The 23,035-nt window shown below is 40.7% G+C and overlaps 1 protein-coding gene across 3 annotated transcripts in view; it reads right to left on the bottom strand.

The window, feature by feature from the left end:
• The window catches only part of NAALADL2 (N-acetylated alpha-linked acidic dipeptidase like 2), a 1,083,795-nt gene that overhangs the window by 255,094 nt on the left and 805,666 nt on the right, over positions 1-23,035 (bottom strand). For all 3 annotated transcript variants that reach the window (XM_090052131.1, XM_090052132.1, XM_090052130.1), the window contains one exon: positions 21,272-21,391. In XM_090052131.1, the coding sequence (XP_089908257.1) occupies positions 21,272-21,391 (120 nt within the window). The remainder of the gene's footprint in view (positions 1-21,271; positions 21,392-23,035) is intronic.

Genomic DNA, 23,035 nt, shown 5'->3' with positions numbered 1-23,035 from the left:
AAACCCCTGTAAATAAAATATTTTGTTTCCTACAGCACCAGTCTCGATACTTTTTGAACAGTCCTCATATACGAGTTTTGCATTAGACAGTTTTGCTCTGATTCTAAACTTCCCACGTTTTGTTTTGAAACCTATTAGAATTCAAGAGTTGACCTCATTGCCGAATTTACAAGGGGCGTATGGTCAAATCAGATCAGTCAGTGCTTATGTCTCTTCAGGTATTTCTTCATGAGGCATGGGTTCAGTTGCCACCTCTGCCAGACTTCCTGTATCACAACTAGGAGAGACATTTAATATCCGTTTACTTCAGTTTGCTATTGATAAATTTTTGGTAATACTTTATTTCAGCCACCTTTGTCCATCTTGCCTCTTGGGCTGCGATTTCCAAAGGTACAAAATCCAGTTAGGTGCCTAACTCCCACTACAACTCAATGGATTTCTTTATTTGGTATTTGAGAATTTCCTCATCATGTTTAAAGTGAAGTATTGTAGAAAGAGACCCAGGATTTGCACCCTCTTGAATTTAATGGGAAATAAAAATATGTATGCTATCCATTTTAAATGCTATTAGTTTTAATATTAAATACTCTGAGTGAGGATACCCAAGATAGCCTTAAAATGTTAATGCTTGATGCAGATGCAACCATCTAGAAGGAGCTCAGGTTAATTAACAAACCCTGCCCCCAGCACTGCACTGATAATATTGAAGATACCACTGACAGATTTCTTTTCCTCCTAGAAGAAAAATATTTCTCCATATGAAACAAAGACAGAAAAGGGATGTTCTCTCTTACGAACGAGAAAAATATTTAAATCCCAATAAGAGTAATAAATATTATCCCGTGCAAGTCTTTAAATGGAAAAATCATGTGGTTAGCTCCACACAGCCATGAACATACACCCATATCTCTGGTTCTGTCCCAGTTAAAAGAAACATCCCAAGCAGATTGCCAGCAAGGGGTGGGAAACTTCACTGCTCTTCTTAGCAGGATAAGAATGCGCTGGTCATTTCATAGATTTTCATATATTTCATAGACATTTGGGCTGGAAGGGACCCCAGAGGATCATCGAGTCCAATCCCCTGCCCCATGGGCAGGAAGTCAGCAGGGATCATAGGATCCCAGCAAGATAAGCATCCAAATGTGTCTTGAAGGCATTCAAATTACCATTTACTTTAAGTCAATGGTAATTGTTGCTATTAGGACCCGTATACACTTTTGCCAGATAAGTACAGGAGAACCAGTCTTTTACAGTGTATTACAATTAATGATCTGGCTTTGGTATCAGAATCAATATGGTGATATTATCTCTGTTAGCTGAGAAGCACTGTATAGTACAGGGGTAGGCAACCCTCAGCATGTGCACGAGAGCATGGCATGTGAAGGCATTTTTCTTGGCGCACGCAGCTTGAGGCAGATAGTAGGGGAGGGACGGGAGCTGAGCTGCCACAACAAGGATCAGGCCCCTCATGTCTCCCTTGCTGTCCACCCCTGGCATGCCAACATCTTACAAGTCAAGGTTGTGGGTGGGTTTTGGCACTGTGCCCAAAAACGTTGCTGACCCCTGGCATAGTAGCTTGGGTAGAGACCTGCACCGATGCTGGTTCTGCAAAGACCTACCCACAGTCACACATGGATATGGTGAATTGCTCTGATATAGTAGATTTGTACACCTTTCAAAACTGGTTTGTGCCTTATAGTCATAGTCTGATTGAGTTTAGCTCCTTAATTTTTTCTCCCACTTATTACTTTGTATTTCCATAAGCATACTGGAGTCGTAAGATATAAAATAACAATGAAATCCAAAGTGGGTTCCCAAGGAATATTCGCCAACATTTCCTTATAGGTGGTGATTCTGCTTCATGAAAGGGACAAGTGCTTCAATGAAAAATTTGAGGGAGAATTATTCCAGCTCATCTGCAAATCCATCCTTCATTTCCACAGAGGCAGAAAGAGTCCAATTCAGATTTTCCTTACCAAACCCCATGTCTACATCAATTTAACTCCAATAACTTCAGTTCAGCTGCTCCCACTTTACAACAACCTAAGTGAGAGTGGGATAAGCCCAAAACATCCATGTGAGAGCCCAGAGCAGTCTGTGTTCTCTTTGAAGCATAAACACATTGCCTGAACAAAGGTCATACCTGAGTTCCCCTCTTTTCAAATATTGTCATATTTCTCTTTTTAAAAGGTTATAGGTAGGTTGTAAGTCAAGTCATCAAAATATCTAGCCTTGAGTTATTTATCTGGTTAAGCAGCCAGGTTCTAATTGCAAGGAGAATGAGCATCACTTTGTGGCTGGTTTGGAAGGTGGAAAGATCGAGAGAAAGGAACATCTAAGCAAATGTTCTTGTTTCATGTATTACCTCCTTAAAACAGTTGTTGTGAGCTGAATCAACGAACTTGATGTTGACATCCTACCAGAAATATATATATCCTAGTTTGGGAACCTCTGACCTGACAATATGATGTCCTAAAATGGAGGGGAGGAAGGCTGATGAAAGAGAGGAGGTGGGAAAAGAGACAGAGCAAGAGAGAGAGCACGCCACAAATGCACCAGACAATGCATCTCAAGTCTCTGCCTAGGTGCATCTTGAAGAATATTCCTCCTCCATTGTCAATCAGGTTACGAAGAGTTCTCTTTCAATTTATACGGCCATCACACCGGCAGATAAAGAGGTAGGATATATTCTGATCTTATACTGATGGAATCTCAGTTGTTCTAATAGAGTTACAAGTTGAACAGAAGATGGAACTGACCTCACTTTGCTCTTCCTTATGCCCCACTTACCATCAGCTGAAAATACTTAAAAATATAAATGCATATGCCTGCCCCTGCACTTTGTCTGCCATTTTGTTTCTTAACCATTAAGGGCTATGGAGCCCTCCGCACATATACCACAATCACCAGCATGATCACTCTGCGTTGCAGCTGCAGTTACAGTTACAGCAGGGACTGTGCACCTGGCAGGTAGAAAGTGTGATGGAAGAAGGGAGTGAGTGAAATCTTACTCTTGCCCTATCAGTGTATTGGAGAAGCAGTAGTAGCTGACCCTAAGAAAATAAGCACTGTTATGCTTTTTTCCATGAAAGTAGCTCTTTTTTTTAAATCTATTTCAGACATGTGCCCACATAACTTCCTCTATGTCTGTACATAGATCTATCAGCTGTCTGTCCCATCATTAGGTCATGGGTAGGAAGAAGGATTGTAGCACTTTCCATCACAAATATTTTAAATATTGATTAGGTACACTGCATAGAGAGTCAAAAGCAAGACGATCAGCGTTGTAGTCAATGAAAATAAAGAATGCCAATATTTATGCTTTTCTTTTCCTGAAGCAAACTTATTCCTTTCATCATTCAGAAGTTGTCAAATGTCATCTGCCTACTCTGATTAGCTGATACCATTGACAACGGATCTTTGATGTGAAGAATCAGATGCCTTCTGTAGTTCTGCCAACATAGACATAATTCTCTTTTCCCAGAGCATGCCAGGCACATTTTTTTGCAGAAGTGTTGGAACAGAACACTGTCAGCCATTCTTATAAGAAAGTAACCTGGCAGTTGGGACCCAACTCTCCTCTCTTTTATAATAGCGTAAATCAGAAGTAATTATACTTAAATCAATAGAGTTGCAAGCACTTTTATAACAGTGTCATCAGAATTAAATTGAAAATAATAATAAGGGGAAGGAAAGTAGCAGTTAGCAAACAAAGTCAGATATGCCCCCTCTACTGAAATACTTGTGTTCAAAGAAAGGCACAGAAAAAAAAACTTGTGATAACACCTTAAAAAGTGAGAGAAAGGATAGAGCATAGCTGAGATATGATATAAAAGTTTTTTTTCCAGAACTAATCTGGAAAAGAAGCGATGAGCTCAGACGACAGGGATTGGAAGATTGTTCTAAAATTAAGCAAGCTGTGTTTTAATACAGCATTTTCCACTCTGGATTCATTAACTACAGTCACTTCATTTTGCTCAGATACATTTGAATTCCCTACTTTGTCCCCCAGTGGCACATCTCCATGAGCACAAACGTGAATTCTCAGAGGACAAATAGGAGTAGCACATATTTGACTTGCTGCTAGTTGTCCCTGGGAAACACCCCTGTACACACACTCTGGCACGTGGCAAGTTGCCCTGGATGGAGTAGGAGAGGCTGGGGCCAGCACCTGGGCTGGCCCCAGTAGCCTTACCTGAGGTCTTAGGGGCCTCCCAGGGCTCCAGTGGTGACTGTCTGGATGCACAGAGCTTGACTGGCAACCAAAGAGTGCCTCTGGCCAACCAGGCTCTGGTTTCAGGCTGCACACGTATCAGCCACGTGTGCCATGCCACTTCTCTTGGAGCAGGTTTTTTTAACACTGGGATCTCCTGGTGTCACAAAAACACCTGCTGGGCTGCAAAATAATAGCGTGGTAAACATCCACATGTGTGGTTTGCAGTGCCACAAACTGCATGTGAGCGGTTGTCTGGATGTGCCCAAGAAGTGTTTTTTTCATTTGGTAATGAATTAGGATTCTGGATTTTTGTCCCTCCATCCCCCTGAGTAATGCCTAACCATAACAAAGATTACATGCTATGTAATCTCGGTGAAAATATTATCCTGAAGCAATATGCCTGCAGCTGTAATCTGCTGAACAAACTGCAGTTAATGAAGCACAATGACTTGTTTACTTGAGTCATATTAATCCATTTTAAACACTAAATTTCATGCACACTCCTAGGTAGATGTACTTGACTCTTTGAAACTGACATTCAGGCCGTAAGTCATAGTTCTGCTACTGAGAACCAGAATCCAAGAGGACTAGATGCAGGTTCCATCCTTTGATGATGAGGAACAGCCTACTTTGTTAAAGTTATCTATTAAAATCTATTACCAATCAGATAAGACTGAGCCTTTACAAAACAAAAATCAAATAAACAGACAGGCTATTAAGATGGAAGAAGGGTCTTGAGCTTGTGAGTGATGTTGAATCTGGGGTATGAGTATAATATAAACATTATTGTGTGTGTATTTTGAAGTGAGAAAGGTCATTATTCATTAAGGACCTGAATTAACTACTCACTAAATCTACGAGTATTTCCTCTATGTTAAATGTACACTGGAAAAGGTTCAGAGATCCTACTGCAGGGAAAGGAAAGCTCCTATTTCTTAAGAGCTCCCCCATTTAGTAGAAAATCACAACATATCCTTAACTTGAAAAACATTAAACAGTTTATGTGCTGACCTGACCAGGAATATGCTCTAAATTCAACCACTAATTTTTAACATTGGAACAGACATTCTCCAAGTATTACAAAGAAATTCATGGATGAGGCAACAGTTACCATAGGGGAGACACTTAATAAGGGAAAACATGGTATCCATGAGAGCAAAATAGTTGATTTACCTTAAACCTGCTGTGGCGGGCCAGTACGGGGTGTCCTTGCATTGAGCCACCCACCTCACTGCACCTGGCCACCTTCCAGGCTCTGAGTGCCTCCCTGGGGGAGCCTCACATCCGGCCATCCGCCTTTCTGGAGCACACCTGCAAGCATAGGGGTAACACTGCCACCGCCCAGAGTCCACACTGATCTGGGACCTGCGCCTTCTGGGAAACACAGGCCTAGTAGTCCTTGAGGGTACTTGACCCACTGCAAGAACTTGGGGTGCTTCCCTCGGTATGAAGCACAAATACTGGTCTCCCTTAGTCAGCTGAACTAAGGGGACCCCAAGGCATAATCTAGACCAATAAGTTTCCCACACTAGGTACAAAATAAAACTTTATCAGTTACAAGGAATAGGTTTGGAATAGGGTAAAGGGTAGAGCAATATCAGAGAAATACCTTAGAGCAAACAGTGGCATGGTAGCTTTTGATTACACATCTGTGTCACTGCATGCTACATATCTAGTTAGCTCTCAAGTAGCTTACTCATGAGCATCATCCAGAGGCAAGTGGAGATTCTCTCTGGAGACAGTCAGTTCATTGATCATGAGTTTCAAGAGAGAGAGCAAATTTCAGATGGTCCAGCTTCTCTCTCTGAGTTTTCATCAGGGCTACTGTCCCTCCTCCTGTGCAGTCCTTCATTTATATAGCCTTTATGACCTCATTTACCTGGTCCAATGAAGGCCAGCAACTGTTGGCTCCTAGCCAACCAATTTGAAATGCCTCACTGGTTGCCGGGTAGACTGGCAGAGTCTTTAGCCCCCTCCCAGTCATGCTGGCATTGATTAGAACAAGAGAGAGCTTAAGCCCCTCACCCAGGTATGTGATGCCAGTCACATAGGCAGAGGGAGCAGGTTTCCCCGCTCCCTCAGGAATGTATCCAGCTCAGGTTACAACTCCGGGTTACCTGAAGCAGACGGGACCAGAGCAGTCTGCCCCCTGCAGTGATCATGGTAACCAAACTGTCAGACAGCAGAGTTTGGGGAGAGACAGAGATGGTATTCTGCCACACCTGCTTAGAAATTTACTGAGACAGCCCCATGATAAGAAGGTATAGGTTGGACCTCAAACTGAGATAGCAAATGCAATCAAAACATTAATGATGCATATTACATACCTTCTTAAGTCCCTTTTAATTTTATAAATCTATGATTAAAATATAAGGTAATTTTTAATAAACACACACACACACATATACTCTAGAAGCCAAGAAGCCAAATAATTATTTCTCAGAATTTTCAACATGGAATAAAAATACCCATTAACTCTCTGTGTACAATGTCTTTACTTTACAAATAATGCTCACTTAATTTACAAATCAGGGGGAGAAAGAAGGATTTTATCCATTTTTCCCCATTCCCAATTCCCCAAATAAAAATACGCTATAATATAATTGGTTCCAAAGCATCCTTGATTTTGAACATAAAATGGCATTTCAGCTGTGCTGGCAAGTGTTTTACAAGATTACTTGTAGGTATCTTGTAAATATGATTTATGATACCTATATGATATCTCACACTAATTAAACACCTTGACTGACAATGGCAAACAATGGAGATAACTTATTTCAGGGAGAAATCTAAGGAACATGCACTACAGTTAATGAATTGATTAAATGCAGAGGACTAACAATTTTTTTTTAGTAGACTTATAGTTCTTTTTTTTAAAGAATTCACCTTGCATTTCAAATGAGCTATTTTGCCAATGCTGTGAAAGAAGTGAATTTTAGAAACACATTATATGAGTACAATTAATTCACAGTTGCTGACAAGATGTCTTGCCGCTTTCATATACTATTCTTTTTTCTTTGCACAGTACCATCTGATGGACTGCAGCTCTTTTTTCCATCGTTACAAGAATCTTTGCATTTGTTATCTATTTAAACAATTTCCCCCCCCCCATTACTGTGTAAATCTGTCTAATGTGAAACTTCAGTATTTGGCTCACATTCCACATCACAATCCCTCTCATTATAGGCTCATCTTGAATGAATACATTACATTGCAAAAAACATCCTGCCTTAACTTTGAATCATCCTGCCCTATTGCCCAACTTACTTCACATGAAACAGCACACTGAGTGAAATTCAAAGGGCCTTTCAAACACTACTAACACTTCAGAATACCCTTCATGATAGACAATAATTACTTTTTTTTTTAATAAATTGACACAGAAGTTCGAACAAATTAAGGCCAATGTTTTAAAAAACAACTATCAATGATAGGTTATGAATTTGAGACAGCTGTCTTCTCAAGTCTGGCACCCAGTATTAGTAGATTCTCTTGGAAAAGACTGGCTAGCAAAAGTACACAGAGCAGTGACAGGATCTGGAACAAAACCCTTGTCAGCACCTAAATCAGTACTCCACGTGCTGCCTTATCAAAAAGAGCCCCCTGAAGTCTAGTCTTTTTATTAACTGTCATGGGTGCTGGTATCAGGTTCAGTAAAATGGCATTCAGGGGACCCCCCAAAGGTTAGCAAAGATCCAGTTTGGCCCCAAATGGTAATAAAACAGTAGTGCAAATATTATTATTGATAAACTCTACTGTCCAGCTCCAACTCTGCAGAAATCAGTAGCAGTCTTTCAGTTGACTTGAATGGGTTTTGGATTGTGTACTTGCAACACCCAGCTGCAGTCAACCTGTATAAGCAAACACTGGACATTTAAGCAGGGGGAGGGGTTCTAGGGTGGTGAGGGGTTGGGTTTTGGGAGAGGGAGTGGGGGTTACAGCTGCCAAGCACCAAATGGAAATGAGCAGATGCCAACATTATTTCTTTTGTTTGCAGAACCTTTTGTGTATAGGATGCAGAAGGTGCATTCTTACCTGAAAGCAAAACCGGCAAAAGACCCTTAAATGCCAAATAAAGTAAAAGGTGATACAGGGTTCATTCAGACTTGACAGAAAGAACCGCTGAGGGGCGTGCATTTATATTATGTGCCTATTCCGATAAGGCAAGCCTGACTTTTTAAATACCTCAACAAAGAGATAGTAAAAAATTCCCGAACACACAAAACTGACAGAAGAAAAAGGAAATGTACAGTCTCCGGCTTTCAGGGTATGCCATTCAGTAACCAAGTAAATGTGAGGCCTCAGCTGATAGAAGGATTTCTTGGGGCCTTTTGCAAGCATTTTGTCAGGATTTATTTAGGGGAAATAAAGCCTTTTAGAGCTATAACAGTTGCATGTTTAAAGCTAAGACTTTTTAAAGATTTTATCTGTCAAAATACATTTAGGAGTTTGGGATTTAATGCCGAAAAAAACCCTGCCATCTGAATGCTTTGGGATTTAACCAGCCTCCTGAGGAGTATTTGAAAAGACTGACTGCACCCGAGATTATTATGACCCAAGAAACCTCTGAATCTAATTACTGCTTAACCCCTGTATTGAGACTGAAAGGTGGCATCTTATATTTCCAAGCTGAGTACTTCAGAAGATACCATTTTAATTCTTCTAACACCAAATCCCCTGTTGATAGCAAAGAGTTTAACCCCCTGTATTTTATACAATAAAATACCCCATGAACAAGATGTGATCATACGAAGGCATGGAGAAATTAAATCTCTCCCAAATGTTAGAAGGGTCTTCTTGAAAGAGCACTTGAGCATCTCAGTCTTGAAATAGATGGCTACAAAACAGATTTTGAAGTCACCTTGGTGGCTGTGTTGCAAAAGACAAAGCTTTGAAGTGTGTGACTTTTTCTAAGTACTGAAAGAAGACTTTTCCCAGAAACTTTGGGAAAACGATGCATGGCATTTTTTCTTTTCCTAGAATCAGAAATGTGCTAGTAGTATTTCAACAGGTCACAAAAATTTTGCCCCAAAAGTGCATGTGCTCACAAAGAGGAGAAGAAATGCTTTAGCTACACAGTTAAAGAAAAATGCACCCTCACAGAAAGGAGAAAAGACCAGCTGGCAATCAACTCACATGAAGTCTTGTTCGGCTGGAATTTTTGTTCCTGTAAACTCTTGCGTTCAAGGCATTTGTGAAAGTGGAGGCTCCATGCTAAATCTCTATAATGGTGTGTTGGCTCTTCTGGGCAGTTGGTCCAATAAAAAGATACCATGCACAAAAATACTGGCCTCTTGCATGTTTCCTGGACCATCACAGCAATAACATCAATTCGACCCTCCTCTGGACAAGTTATTTTAAGCTACTGCACCAGGTATGGGATGCACTATGATGATACTATGATGCTATTTCATGAATGATTCGTAGTTGCTCGGATAGGAAGGGACCTCAGTAGGTCATCGACTCCAACCCCCGGCCTTGAGTAGGAAAGAGTGCTAGGTCAGACGACCCCAGCTAGGTGCCTGTCCAGTCCATTTCAATGACAAAAAATACGCTTTTCGGAAGTATTTGATGACCCCAAGCAACTAATTTCCTAATTGTGGTGCAAAATCATGGAGCAGTCATATGCCTCTGGCCAGCAGATCATTGAGGCAGTGGATTGCTTTAGGAACTAGTATAGAATAGGGAGTTTTTAACCTGTAATATTGGTTTGAAACCAGCAGTCATCATAGAAAGTTGTCATTTCAGAGATGTTCAGTGGAATTTGTTGGTAATTTCAATTCATAACCAACTGGATGATTCTCCAGATTGGACTAAATACCCCACAACTACCATAGTTATTGAGAATTTCAGCAGGAAAGCCAAGAAAGAAATCGGCTAAGATGTGGCGGCTAACCCATGGCATGTGCGCCACAAGTGGCATGACAGCTTCTGAGTGTAGCATGTGGCAGATGGGGGAGAAAACAGAGAAAGAGTTGAACAAGATACAAACACAAAGACAAAAACTGACACGGCAGCTGCAGATCCACTGTCCTCATCACTTATTTGGCTTCTCAGACTTGACCTGGCAAAGTTTACAGGAAAAAGTGTGAAATCCTTACTTTAGTTTATATTTTGGCAAGCAACTTGATGTGACATACCGATACTTTCACCTGGATTTCTCATATAAGAAGCTAGCCATATTTTTGAGAAATATTTAAATATTTTGAATAACAGCATATCAAGGGAAGGACTTATAACTCCCTGTTTTCAACTGAACGCAGTCAGCTTTCTTGGAAGACTTGAATGCTCAAATCAAGAGACAGACGCACTTTGGTTCAGACTGAAGATCTACTCAACTCTCTAGTGTCTTATAACCTGAACTATCATCTGAGAAATAAATGGGTAACTCCATTCCTGGTTAAGAAGCATTTTACCACACTCATTTACAAACCAGAAAATGTGCCATGTTGCAAAAATGTTTTGATTTCATGGGCTGTCACCCTATTTGCCCGGTCAGCTGCAAAGTAAGGAAAGTGTAGACATAAGCAAGTTTCTTATGACCTAAATGAAATAATGCATCTTGAATCTTTATTTTATTTTTTAATAGCTTTAAAGCTTGTGACTTAGAGCTGATCTTGCATTTTTATTTTTGTATTTTTAAAATCAGCTTTCCTTTTATTGAGCTTAGATGATTTTTAAAATGTGTGCTTTATATCCACTGCATGTGTGCCATGGCCTAATAAACCAAATTTTCAGATTAAAGTTCAACGACAGAATAGTGTGAGAATATTTTCAATGAAGCTGCATCTCAGTCATGGTTAAGGGGAGGATTTCAAATTTCCAGAGCTGTCAATCTCACATCTTTCATGAGCAAAAAAAGTTCACTTTTAAACTGCCTACCTGAAAGGCTTTTTATCTTTATGAAAGAGGCTGCTCCAAAGGGAAATACCTAGGAGTAATAAGAGGAAATTTAGGAGTAATAAGAGGAAATTTAGGAGTAGAGGAAGAGCAGAGGAATATTTAGACAGAATAGCAGGAAAATCTTCAAACAGTGTATTATATTAGACAGAAAAAGTGTCTCCTAATGGATAAAAATGTTCGCAACGTATAAAATAGCTTATTATGTGTCTTTGTCAGCTAGATTGGACAAAGCATTCCGCTTTTTTTCCTTCCCTATCTCTAATTCATAAGAGAATATAGAAACCTGTCAGGATTTCTCCATTCACTGTTTCATCTGGAGTAAACCCTGAGTAATTTGACTTCCCATTTTGAAACCCAAACAAATTTATTCCAACAATGCCTACATCAACTTGGTTTCGAATAGAACCAATGCCACGAATTGTTGTGGGAAATGTTTTTAAAAATTTCCCATAAACATATTTGTTTTCCCATTGACAACACATGAATCAAAATGACTTTTTCTACTACAATGTTATTTTTTGTTGAAAAGCATTTTCTTATCCAGAAATAATGTATACTAGGGATGTCTAACTTTTGCATTGCACTGGTACCCCTGCACTCTGCAGGGTCTCAGGGCCCTCCTAAATTCCCTGGTCTCCCTCAGCCCTGTGGGTCATGCCATGCCCCATTGCCTGCAAGGGTGAGGGCAGGAAGCAGAAGCTGAAGGGGGTAGAGAAAGCCCAGGTACTTTAGCAGCAGCAATTGGAGAGCAATGGTGGGGAGCAGTGCCCAACAGGGAGTGCAGAGTCCACAGGTTACTCCTCCGGGGCTGCTGGGATTTAGACAAGTATATTCCACAAAACAGCTCCAACTTCAACACTGGTTAATAGTAAGAGTGCAATAAATATGTGCAAAGCCTTCTTGAAAATTTGAGGAGTTAGTCTTACTGATGTTCATCAGGTCATCATGTGAAATCAGCTCCATTCAAGTTCAGACTTCCTGTTACAAGGTTCTAAGCTTTTGAAGAATAAAGGAACAAAAATGTAATTTAAAATGAACCAGAGTTTCCAACACAGTGGACATGTCTGCACGGGACGCTGACTGCACAGTAGCCGGTGAGTACTGTACAGCAGTGTCAAATGGCAGGAAATGTGATGTGACACTACTACGCAGTAGTCACAAGCTATTGTGCAGTCAGCATCACAAAAAAGCTGTTCTTCAGTGCAACTGTGCAATAACACAGTACTAAACGACAACGTAGTAAGGGCTGTGCAGTCAGCGTCTCACGTAGACGCGGCCAGCTGCTTACTACATGATGCTTTCACAAAAATAGCTTAAATTCAGTGAAGACCAGCATAAAATGAAAAGAACTATAATAAAAATAACATCTTGCATTTATAGGCTAAGTACAGACAGTCAAAGAGCCCAAGGCTGAATCAATTAGATTTTTGAAGGTTTCTCTAAGCTGCACAGGTTGAAATGATAATGAAATGAATGGACTTGATTTTTGAATCCAGAAAGGCAACCAGATGCCTTCAGTGGCCCAGACCAGAAACTGGGGGGTGCCAGAGGATGCCTCGCAGCCTGCTGGCCCCTGCCAAGGGCATCCAAATGCAGCTGAGCAGGGCCCATCCCTCGCAGCCCAGCACAACTGCCCCCAACACCTTCCTGTCCATGCACAGGGGGGAAACAGTCCCTCCAGCCCAGGTCTTGGCTGGCAAAGGGCATCAGCCCATGTGAGGAGTTCCCCTGCTCTGGGCAGGGTCCCCCAAGCTCTGTTACAGTGGGAATTACCCCTCTCCCAACCCTGAGCACCTTCTAGTGCCAACTTAGCCCAGCCCCCAGATGTGGGGGAACAGTCCTGCCAGCCAGCGCCACGCATCAGCCCACTTTGTGGGGATCCTCACACCTCTGTTCCCCTGCCTCCCCATCTCCTGTCCTGCTGGGCTGACAGGCACAGGCAGGACCAGGGCTGCAGAAAAGAGGCTTCGCTACCTCAGCTCTGTGACAGCCCAGGGGCAGGGCTGGCCCTACTCAGCTGAAGCAGCCAATGTGGACCAAAGCTAATGTGCCCACCCTGCAAGGGGGGCTTGCAGGGCAGGTGCAAAGTATCCTGGGATGCTGGGGGACTGCGAGTTAACTTGCGTCAGGAGGGGATCCGGGATAGAAGTGGATGCCGTACTCCAGCTGTGGTCTCACCAATGCCGAGCAGAGTAGGAGAATCGCTTCTTTGATTAATCTATCTCTTGATTGATGCATGCCAGGGTATTGATGGCCCTGCAGGCTACAGTGTCTCCCTGCTGGCTCATGTTCATACTGTGATCAATTATTATTATCCCCAGGTCCCTTTCATTTGTAGTGCTGGTCAGGTTGGCCTTGCCAAGCCTGTAGGTGTGCAGGGGATTGTTCATCCCCAGGTGGAGCACGTTACGTTTCTCGACATTGAATTTTAGCTGGTTCCGGTCTGCCCAACTTGCCAACCTATCTAGCTTAGCATGTATCTGCAGCCTATCTTGAAGCGTGACCATACTTCCTCATAAGCTGGTGTCATCCAGGAACTTGGCCAGTGAGCACTTCATCCCCACATCCAAATTATTGATGAAGATGTTGAATAGCACTGGACCAAGCACGGACCCCTGCAGTGTTTTTTCAGTTTTAAAACAGTAAAAGGAAATAAAGGGTTAATGGGGAGAAAGGAACAAGGGGATGGGGGGGGGGGAGGTATAAAAATATCCATAGCTGAAAAATCAAAATCTAAAAAACTTTGAAAAAAATGCTTTTTTGTTGAAAAATTCTGAATGTCCATCCTTACTGGTAGAGCCATTGTGACTAAAGAGTGGCAAATGAGCAGACACCTGCATTTGTTAGACACATGGGACTTCCAGAAAGCACGCGTGGCATCTGATAATGGGCTACTCTGTAAAGCCTTCCGAGTGTTTGGTGTTGTTCTGATTCTAACAGGTAATGTCAAAGCGTCTTATCAATAAAATAAAATAAAATAAAATAGGTGATAGAATTATAGAATAGTATGAATCACAGAATAGTACCTACTGGTATTTTTTGCAACAAAAGCACGCTGCTGTCTCATGTTCAGGTGACGGTCCATTGTGATAAGTGAGTATTGCTTATTAAACCTCAAGACCATAGTTTGTATGGCTTCACTTGCCAAAATATGGAAGTAGGATTAAGACTTCAGCCAATTAATGGACTAAAGCAATAGAAGTAGGTATTCTAGCACTTCTAAAGTTCATTCTTAAGAGTGAGTCACTGGTCACAAACTCGGTGAATATAATAATACATACTCAATGCCAACAAAACCATTATAATGCAACTTACACCCCGATGCAGCAGCTACTCAATGTCAGCTTCGTTTAGTATTGTTTTTGTTAATTACCAATGCCAGATGTTTAGGCTATGACATGTGATACATAAAGACGTGACGAAAAATCTGCAACCTTCTTTTGTCCTACCGCCTTCACTTTAAATACAACATATAGTAAGCATTTTTTAAAAAAAAGAATATTTTTGTTAAATTCCTTCACACAGTCTTAAAATTGAAGATCTGCTAAAATCTGAGATTTCAGAAATCGTATGAGGGTAATTCCTACATTAACATACTCATATATGGTACTTTGTGGAATGTGAGAAATTAATAAAGGCAAAAAGCATCAATACAGAGTTAAACAGTATGTTTACTTTTGAAAAGAAAATTACAGTGCACTGTGCTATCTGTCCACAGGATACCAGGCTACCTGGTGAAGATACTATCCAAGACTTCCTATGGCATCCTTTTATTTGTACGTTTTGCCAACTGCTTAGGCAACACAAATCAAACAAACAACATGGGAACCGCTCGGGTGCAATCATCATATTTATTTCTCAGTGGACACATCTACACATGCCCCCCCACGGTGCAGTTGTCACTGTACTGTCATTTATTACTTGCTTTAGGAAGTACTAAATGACGGTGCGGTAATAGCTGTTACTGTGCCATCTGGGCAATGCACACTTATTTTTAGTAGGTACATCACTGTAGCGATGCGCTATAACGAAGTAGTTCATTACTCCAGTGACATAGCATCGGTGTCACCGTTTTTGCCCGCTATTGCTATTGTGACGTAGTGTCACATGCACATGTGCCCAGTGAAATTAAAAAAAAAAAAAACTTTCTAAAGCATACTGCATAATTTTGAAACTTTTCCATAAACACCATTAGTCATGTGGGTGTTTACCCACTAAAGGAAGCCAGATCCCTCACTTCCAGGGGAATTCACTGGATGCTTGTATCTCTATGTTTGCAACCAGCTAACAACAACGTTAAAATTTAAACTGGTTTTGAAACAAAGAAACAAAAAAATTAGACTGCATTTTACAAAAAAAAAAAAAAAAGGATTTGTCCAAGAGTTGTAAAATGTTTAAAGACAGTTGAAGAAATTCTTGCAGAGAATGGACAGGGTGAAGCCATTACTGTTTTGTGGGAAATCTTCATCAATTAACAATAAAAAAGAAAAAACTGGACACTTAGCTGACATAAATGAAACCAAAACTTGCCCAAACGAGGCAAAAAGCACATTAAAATACAACAAATGGAACATTAGTTCTTCTGCTTTGTTATTTACAGAGAAAGACCCAAAATTCCTTTCAATCTGTCCATGAAGAAAGCTGCGTCACAATTTGACCAATCAAACAGAAGTCAATGTTTTTATTTTGAAGAAACGTCATGAAATACGTCATGGAATTCTATCAGTGTCACAAAGACCTTGCAGTCTCCCATATTCACATCATGACCAGCTGAATCTAATTTCACCACATCAAGCTTCACTAATACAACTGTAGTCTTCAAATGAAGTGTGAGCTTCTGCATGTCTGAAACTTGTGTGCAATTATGAAGTGAACAACCTGGAGCGTGTGTTTTTCATACAGCTTTCTCGGGAGGGCTTTGTTTTCATTGGAGGTACTTTTTGTTTTGTTTTGCTTTCCCCCCCTTTTTACTGGAAACCGTACAAGGATGCTTTTGTCAGACGAAAAAAGAAAAAAAAGAAAGAAACAGCAGGTTTTCTTTGGTTCAGTAAAAACAAAATAGCAACCTTGGAATGTTATCAACACCGACCTTAATGCCAGCCTTAAAGGAAATTGCCAATTAATTTATCAGTCACAATACTTTGTGTGCGTGAAGTGTTAATTCTAGACACATTCATTAATGGACTTATTTAGGGGACTGAATGCTAGCACCAAACACTCCTCAATTACCAGTGACAATCTGCCAGTAAATTGTGATTCATTAACGCAGCAAGTGAGTAAATGATCACTTTCCTTACAAAACAATAATAGGCAAAAATGTAACTTGGCGGGATCTCCCGTTCATTAATGTGGACAGTAATTAGCATGGCTGTTTAAAAAGAGTTCATGTTAAATTTGTCAAGGTTTCAGAACTGTTTGAATTCTTCTTTGGTTAAATAATCCAAATATTTAAATTAGTTTCCTTATTTAATTCAATGCTTCAGTCAGATCTCCATTGCGCATTCCTACTGATGGGCACATAAAACCAGTACGTGCAGATTGTTTGTGTTTCAGAAAATCATTCCTTCTATAAATCTAACTAAATTAAGATGTGACCTTCACTGTAACAAGCTACTCTTAAAAAAAAAAATACTTCTAAAATTTTTTTGAATGGGTGAATTCTTTATTTTTTCTCCTCCACAGAGCACACAGCTTCTGTGTAGTATATCCAACTCACCGCCTGCCTATAGTTTTTGCTGTTAAAGCAAAACTGTAAAACAATAGTACAATTGCTAACTGTAAAACAACAGCCCAAAATAAATGTTGGCTTCACCTTCCTCTTGGGTTGTTCCTAGGGTTTCGCTCCTACCTCCCTCATTGCCACTCCCCAAAACACAATCCTAGAACCTTAATTGGAACTGGTGGGCCCGCTGACTAGCGTGACCCAGCAGCAATTATCCTGAATGTTAATATATGCCTAGAGTGCCCTGACTGATAATTCCTACCTGGCATTTTATAGGGAGTCATGGGATACGCCCTCCTGTTATAGTCTCATCCAAGCAATTGAGAACTAGAGCTGGACAAAAGAAGGAAACTCTCCAAGCCCTTGCTCGTCTCCTGGATTCAACAGCTGAAATGAGGCCTTTAGCAGATTAGCCCTACACCCCTCCCCTGCCCCAATCTGCAGAAGATCCAAGCAGGACAGGCACCGCCAGCCCCCACTGCGGCTCCAAGGAGATGCCAATACCTATCCTTCCTTCCACCAGCACTCAGCAGATGAGGGCCTCCAGGCATTCCCAGCTCAGCACAAAGGTCCCTTCCAGGCCTGCTTGCCTGCAATTCTCTGACTCCCATCATGGATAGAGAAGCTGGGAGGGGAGAGGGACTGCTTCCCCATGCCAGTCAGCCAGTCAGAAATGGCTTGCTCATTCGGTTGCACTCAGAGGTGTCCAGCAGCTTGGGGAGTCTGTGGGGCATGGTGGGAGGTGTGGGAATGCTCCCCCTACCTGGTGGGATCAGGCAGAATGAGCCCCCTGCCACCCTGCTCCACCAAACGTCAAACATCTGTTTGATTCAAACGCACTCTAATTTACAGCACTTCAAGTAAAGTGTGATAGACCGCTTCCGCCACAGGCTTTTTGAACGTCTGTACTTAGTCTCAGTGATTCTCCCTGACCCTTCTAGACAGCGTATCGAGCATGTGGCCTCTTATCTCAAATCATGTCAAAAAGTAAAAAAAAAAATCTGGGGAAATAGAAAGGAGACACAATGCAGGTGTGAAAATAAGAATTTCAGGTCAGGAGGATGCTGTTGGTATTTCTGTTTTAGTTATTTGTTGAAGTAAGAGTGCGTGTGTGTGTGTATTAAACCAAGCCCCATTCCTGGCCACTGAAAGGTCAGATATAAAGTGTTTTCTTCCTTGCCAGATACGTTACCACAACTAGCATAAAGTGTTCTAACAAGAAAGGGAGGAAGTGCCACAACTCAGGCTGTCGTGCTGAAAAGTTCAAATATAAGGATCCAGAGGTTTTATCATTGCTTTCAAGAGGTGCTTTCATAGCAGGGACACGTGACATGAGTCCACAAATCATAATTCATAGCTTGCATTTCTATATGACAAAATTAGAGTGACTGTGCATCCCTCCCTTTTAAAATGGGGTTCTAAACCACTTCAGTTACTGATTCAGTTGCTTTCCTGCTTCGGAGAAGCCAAGATTCAATGGATTCTGTGTCTAGTAAATTATTAAATATAAACTCCAGTGTTTACAATTGTCTTTGTTGCTGCCTGGACTTTTAGCACCTTTTAACAACTACATCTGTTAGCAAAAATGTAATGTGTGTGGATTCACAATTTTCTGCAAGAGGCAGCATGCTCCAAAATACCCCAGATTTTACCTCATTTAAATTAATACACTTTTGAAGTAAGCCTATAAGTAATCTGGCCTTCTCAGCAGCTAATGGAAGAAATATTAATATTCTTCATAAAAGGATCAATCTTTTCTTTCAAGTGAGTAGGATGGAAGTGTCTAAGATGCTTGGCATGGCAAATTGAGAGTACCCCTGGGAACAGATGAAAGATCTGTGCCTGGCACTTCTATCGTTTCAGATATATTGGACATAAAATAACCGTTCTGGCTAGTTTTTGGAAGCAGTTCTTTACATCATTTTTTAAAAATGTCAAATAAGTATGACATTTGTGTTAATTAAAAAGGTATTACTCCACAATAAAAATACTCCATCCTTCCTTCCTTCCTCCTTTCAGCACGTTGGGAAAAGGTATAAAGTAATGCAGAAACCCAATCTGTTTCTTTTCAGTAGTCTGGGGAGGGGGGTAACAGAGATAAACCTATACATACATTTTATGGATGCTTGTATTGCCTATACCATAAGTAAGCACATTGACTATTCTTCCTCTCTTCTTACACATGTATATAAAACATACCAAAGAAATCCTGATATACCTAGGTACTCTAGTTATCTTCAGAATCTCCATCTTGCTGAACTTCTCTGAAATAACAGTACAGCTCATATCTTTATGTTACTATTGTCAATGCCAAAAGGCAGTATCCCCAGACAAAATGCAACCATTTCATTCCAATCTAATGAACATGAGCCACCAATGCGATGCCATAGCTGGCAGAGCTAATCAAACACTGGCATGCATCTACTGAGGCATCTTGGGCAAGGCAAAGGATGCCATCCTCCCCCTCTACTCGGCCTTGGTGAGCGTGCAGCTGGAGTACTGCATCCTGTTCTGGGTACTGCACTTCAGGAAGGATATGGTGAAGCTCGAGAGCATCCAAAGGAGGGCCACATGCTTGATTAGAGGCCTACAGACCGGGTCATACAAAGAGAGGCTGAAAGACTTGAAACTGTTCAGCCTGGAGAAAAAAAAGACTCAGAGGGGACTTGGTGGCAGCCTATAAGTATATCAAGGCTGTACATCAGGGCTTGGGGGAACATCAATTCACCAAGGCCTCATCCAGGGGAGGACAAAAAATAATGGGCACAAACTGATTGAAGATTGCTTCAGGCCACACATAAGGCAAAACTTCTTTACAAGTTGAGTACTGAGGGTTTGGAACAGGCTCCCCCCCAGAGATGGTAAAGTCACCCACCCTGGTGATGTTCAAAACGCATCTTGACACCCTAATCTGTAAGGTCCCTTCCAGCCCCTAACACCTATGAAACTATGAAATCTGCACCATCACATTCTCTTGGTTTACAATTAAATACAGCAGCACTCCGCAAATTAAAAAAAAGCAAACAAATAAAAATCACCAGTACTGATGGAGGTAGAGTTGAAGGGGACGTAGGTAGCAAACTCTGTATGTTTCCATTCATCATACGTGCTCTTGAATTCCAAGAGATACTTGCAATTCCTCACAGCATTTCAGCCGATTCCAAGTGTACAATTCAAGGATAGGAACACATTCTTGAACAGGAAATGCCATTCGGGATTAAGAGCTTTGGCCCACTATTCTGTCTGCAGTAAAGGTCAGCGCTGAATGCTTTAGAAAAAAGTACCAAAACCCATCATAGGAAAATGAAACTTTAGCAGCAGCAATTTTGCTGAATTGCAAATGGAAAAAAACAATGAACACACACACACACATACGCACGCACTATCAAAATCAAAATGTAGCAGGTGCATTCAGTTTTTAAACTACCATATTTTTTTCATATGCAACACGCACCTTTTTTCCAGAACCCAAATGCTGTAAATTTGAGCATAAAGGGTACATTATATGCAAGGAAATATGGCACAATCTGTTTCTGCCACTTACTGGGCAAAAGCAAAAGTAAAGTCTTCATATGAACCATAAGGAGTGAAACAAGAAGCAGACTCAGCTCCCTGGCTGCTTCCATTCAGTTACTACAAGGAAAGATGGGTTTTTTTTCTTCATTCTGCCTTTAAAAACAAGTGGTATGTCTTTATTTTGTGATGTACTGTAGATGAGAAAAATACAATATTTACTGCAGTCTACGTATATTGCACAAGATGTTTCCATTTCATTTCCCATGATGCTGAATTCTGCAACCTTTGAGAGAGTATAAAAGGTCCCTGGACCCATTTTGTGCTCAGTTTAACCAACATAGCCATGGAATAAACTCTACCGACTCCTAGCTAGTTGCAGTGCTATTAACTGAATGAAAAATTTGACCTACTCACTTCATATGCTGCTGATTATAGAAGCAGTAATGGTTTTTCTGCATGCAACATGTTATATCTGGTAAATTCACAAGTTTAAATGTCATCTGATAAACAGCCCTTATAAAGAACATAAGAGGAAGAGAAAAATGTGAATCGCACTAATGAATAGAAAATATGTGACTTTAAATCCGCCAAGAAATGGAAAATCTGAAGCGTGTACAAATAGAGTGAGACTTCATATTATGAAACGGTAAGAACTTTCTCTAAAGTTACTCAGAAAAATAGAACTGATGCTCTCTGCTCATTCTGCAATCTGTACTCTAAACATTTAAATCATGGTCAGCGTGTTTACATGATAAAAGTGGCTACAAAATGTGAACAAGGAGATTATAATGAAGATTTTTTCATTAGTAACTCAAAATGACCTCTGCCTCAAATTAACTGAAAACAAGTGGCATACAAGAAGGAATCGCATTAGCTCAGAAGCTTAGCTGAAAAGAAAATCTCATCTTTCTAACCTCTGCTGCCAGCTCCTGAAGAGACGGTGATGCCACAGGGTACAAAGTTGAGTTGCCTCTCACTGGGTTATGGAGACTAACATAAGCAACAACGTTTCTCTGGAGAACGTTCTTGAGCTCCTACAAGACAAGCATAGCAACTGTTATTAATATGCATGACTGTAATTAAGGCTTGTTTTCCTATTTAGTTCAGCTAAAGAAACAAACCCCACGTTTTTACCCTCCATGATTCCCTAAGTATTACTTAACTTCATTTTCTTATAATGTCATGTTAAGAACTTCAAAGGATATCTTAATTTTAGTTCTCCGTAGCAAAAGTTATAATTCTATTTCACACATCATTTGAACAGAATGCAAACAGGTCCAAGAGGAATTAAAAACGACTCTAGTTGCAAGGGCAAGAAGGAAAACATTACATACTGTGAAAAAAACATAAGGGGCTTTTAAACTTGTGCCTGACAGGAAACACACTTCAAAAGTCATCATTATCAAACAGTTAAACGCACTTGAATTTTCAAACCGGGAGCCCAAATTCTGATTTAAATTGCATAATTTCTCCGCCGTTGTCATTTTATTATACTTTAAAACTAGGGAAACGATATGTGTGAAACATTACAATTATTTTTCTTAAAATGCATTCTCTTTGCTTTCTCAGTAAAGAGTTACTCCTTGCATGAAGAGTATTTATGTTGAAGAGAAGGGGTGCAACGCAGTGACATGTGATGTAAAGCTGACTTGAAGTGGAACTAAACAAATTTTGATTCCTGTCGGCTGCTTGGATCCTTTTGACTTTTCTTCTCCCTCCTCGTGTTTTTGAAAAATAATCACATTGGAAGGATGAGGCTTTGATGAGCGCTAGCTGCTTTTCACAAATGATACAAAATAATGAACTCTTTATATGCATCTACCATTGTATGTAGATTTTGAGCAGCTATGGACTTCACCAAAGGCTACTCTTTTAAATTGATCAGCTGAAATCCATTGGAATCTTATTTTAACCAGGAGGCATGTCTGATGAGTTTTTCCATTGATTTCATTTACAATTCTGTTGAAGTTAAAAAGGAACTGGGCATGTCAGATTGAATCTAACTTGTAAGCACAAATAGGTGATAACTAAAATCAGCACTAACCATGGAGACAGTGAAATTTATATATGATTAATGGCTTGGATGTATGAAAAATACTACAGCACACCCTTCCTTCATTATGATCCCTGTGAACTACACTCTCCCTGCATAAAACCTGGAAGCAGGAGGTTCACAAATGTTAGACGTTAAGAAAAAGAGAAGAAAAAGCCTTTTGGTGATCAACATCTTGGTTTCTCAGGACATTTAAAGCATAGGTCTAAGTCCCATGGCCCTATTTCACCCAACCTGTAGAGGGGCCAGGAATTTGGGGATGGCGTGAGCAGGGGTGGGGACCACTTCCAAGAACCAGGTACGGACCCCCCTTAGGGGACGTATGTTGGTGGCAAGATGGCAAGCGATGGCTGCGCTAACCCTTCTGCCATAGCTAGTCTCCTGCTATAGATCACCTTGCCACTGCTACTAGATCCAGACCCAGCCAGAGAGGCTCTCACAGTCTGGAACCAGTCCAGGGATGCAGGCGCATTTGAAACCTCTTATTTAAAGGATGTCTTCCTTAATGATAGCTCCAAGCCCCACTGTAGTTTCTTAACAAGTGTCAATGAATGAAATGTACATGAAAGCCAATTTAGGTGCCTACCACTTCCATGTACTGGATGGATCACTAACACAGCTGTTT

This window comes from Crocodylus siamensis, chromosome 6 (assembly GCF_052110815.1).
Source record: "Crocodylus siamensis isolate JL-2025a chromosome 6, ASM5211081v1, whole genome shotgun sequence".
NCBI classification, from domain to species: domain Eukaryota; kingdom Metazoa; phylum Chordata; order Crocodylia; family Crocodylidae; genus Crocodylus; species Crocodylus siamensis.
The sequence above is the reverse complement of the archived record's forward strand: the minus strand, read 5'-3'. Positions and strand labels throughout refer to the sequence as shown.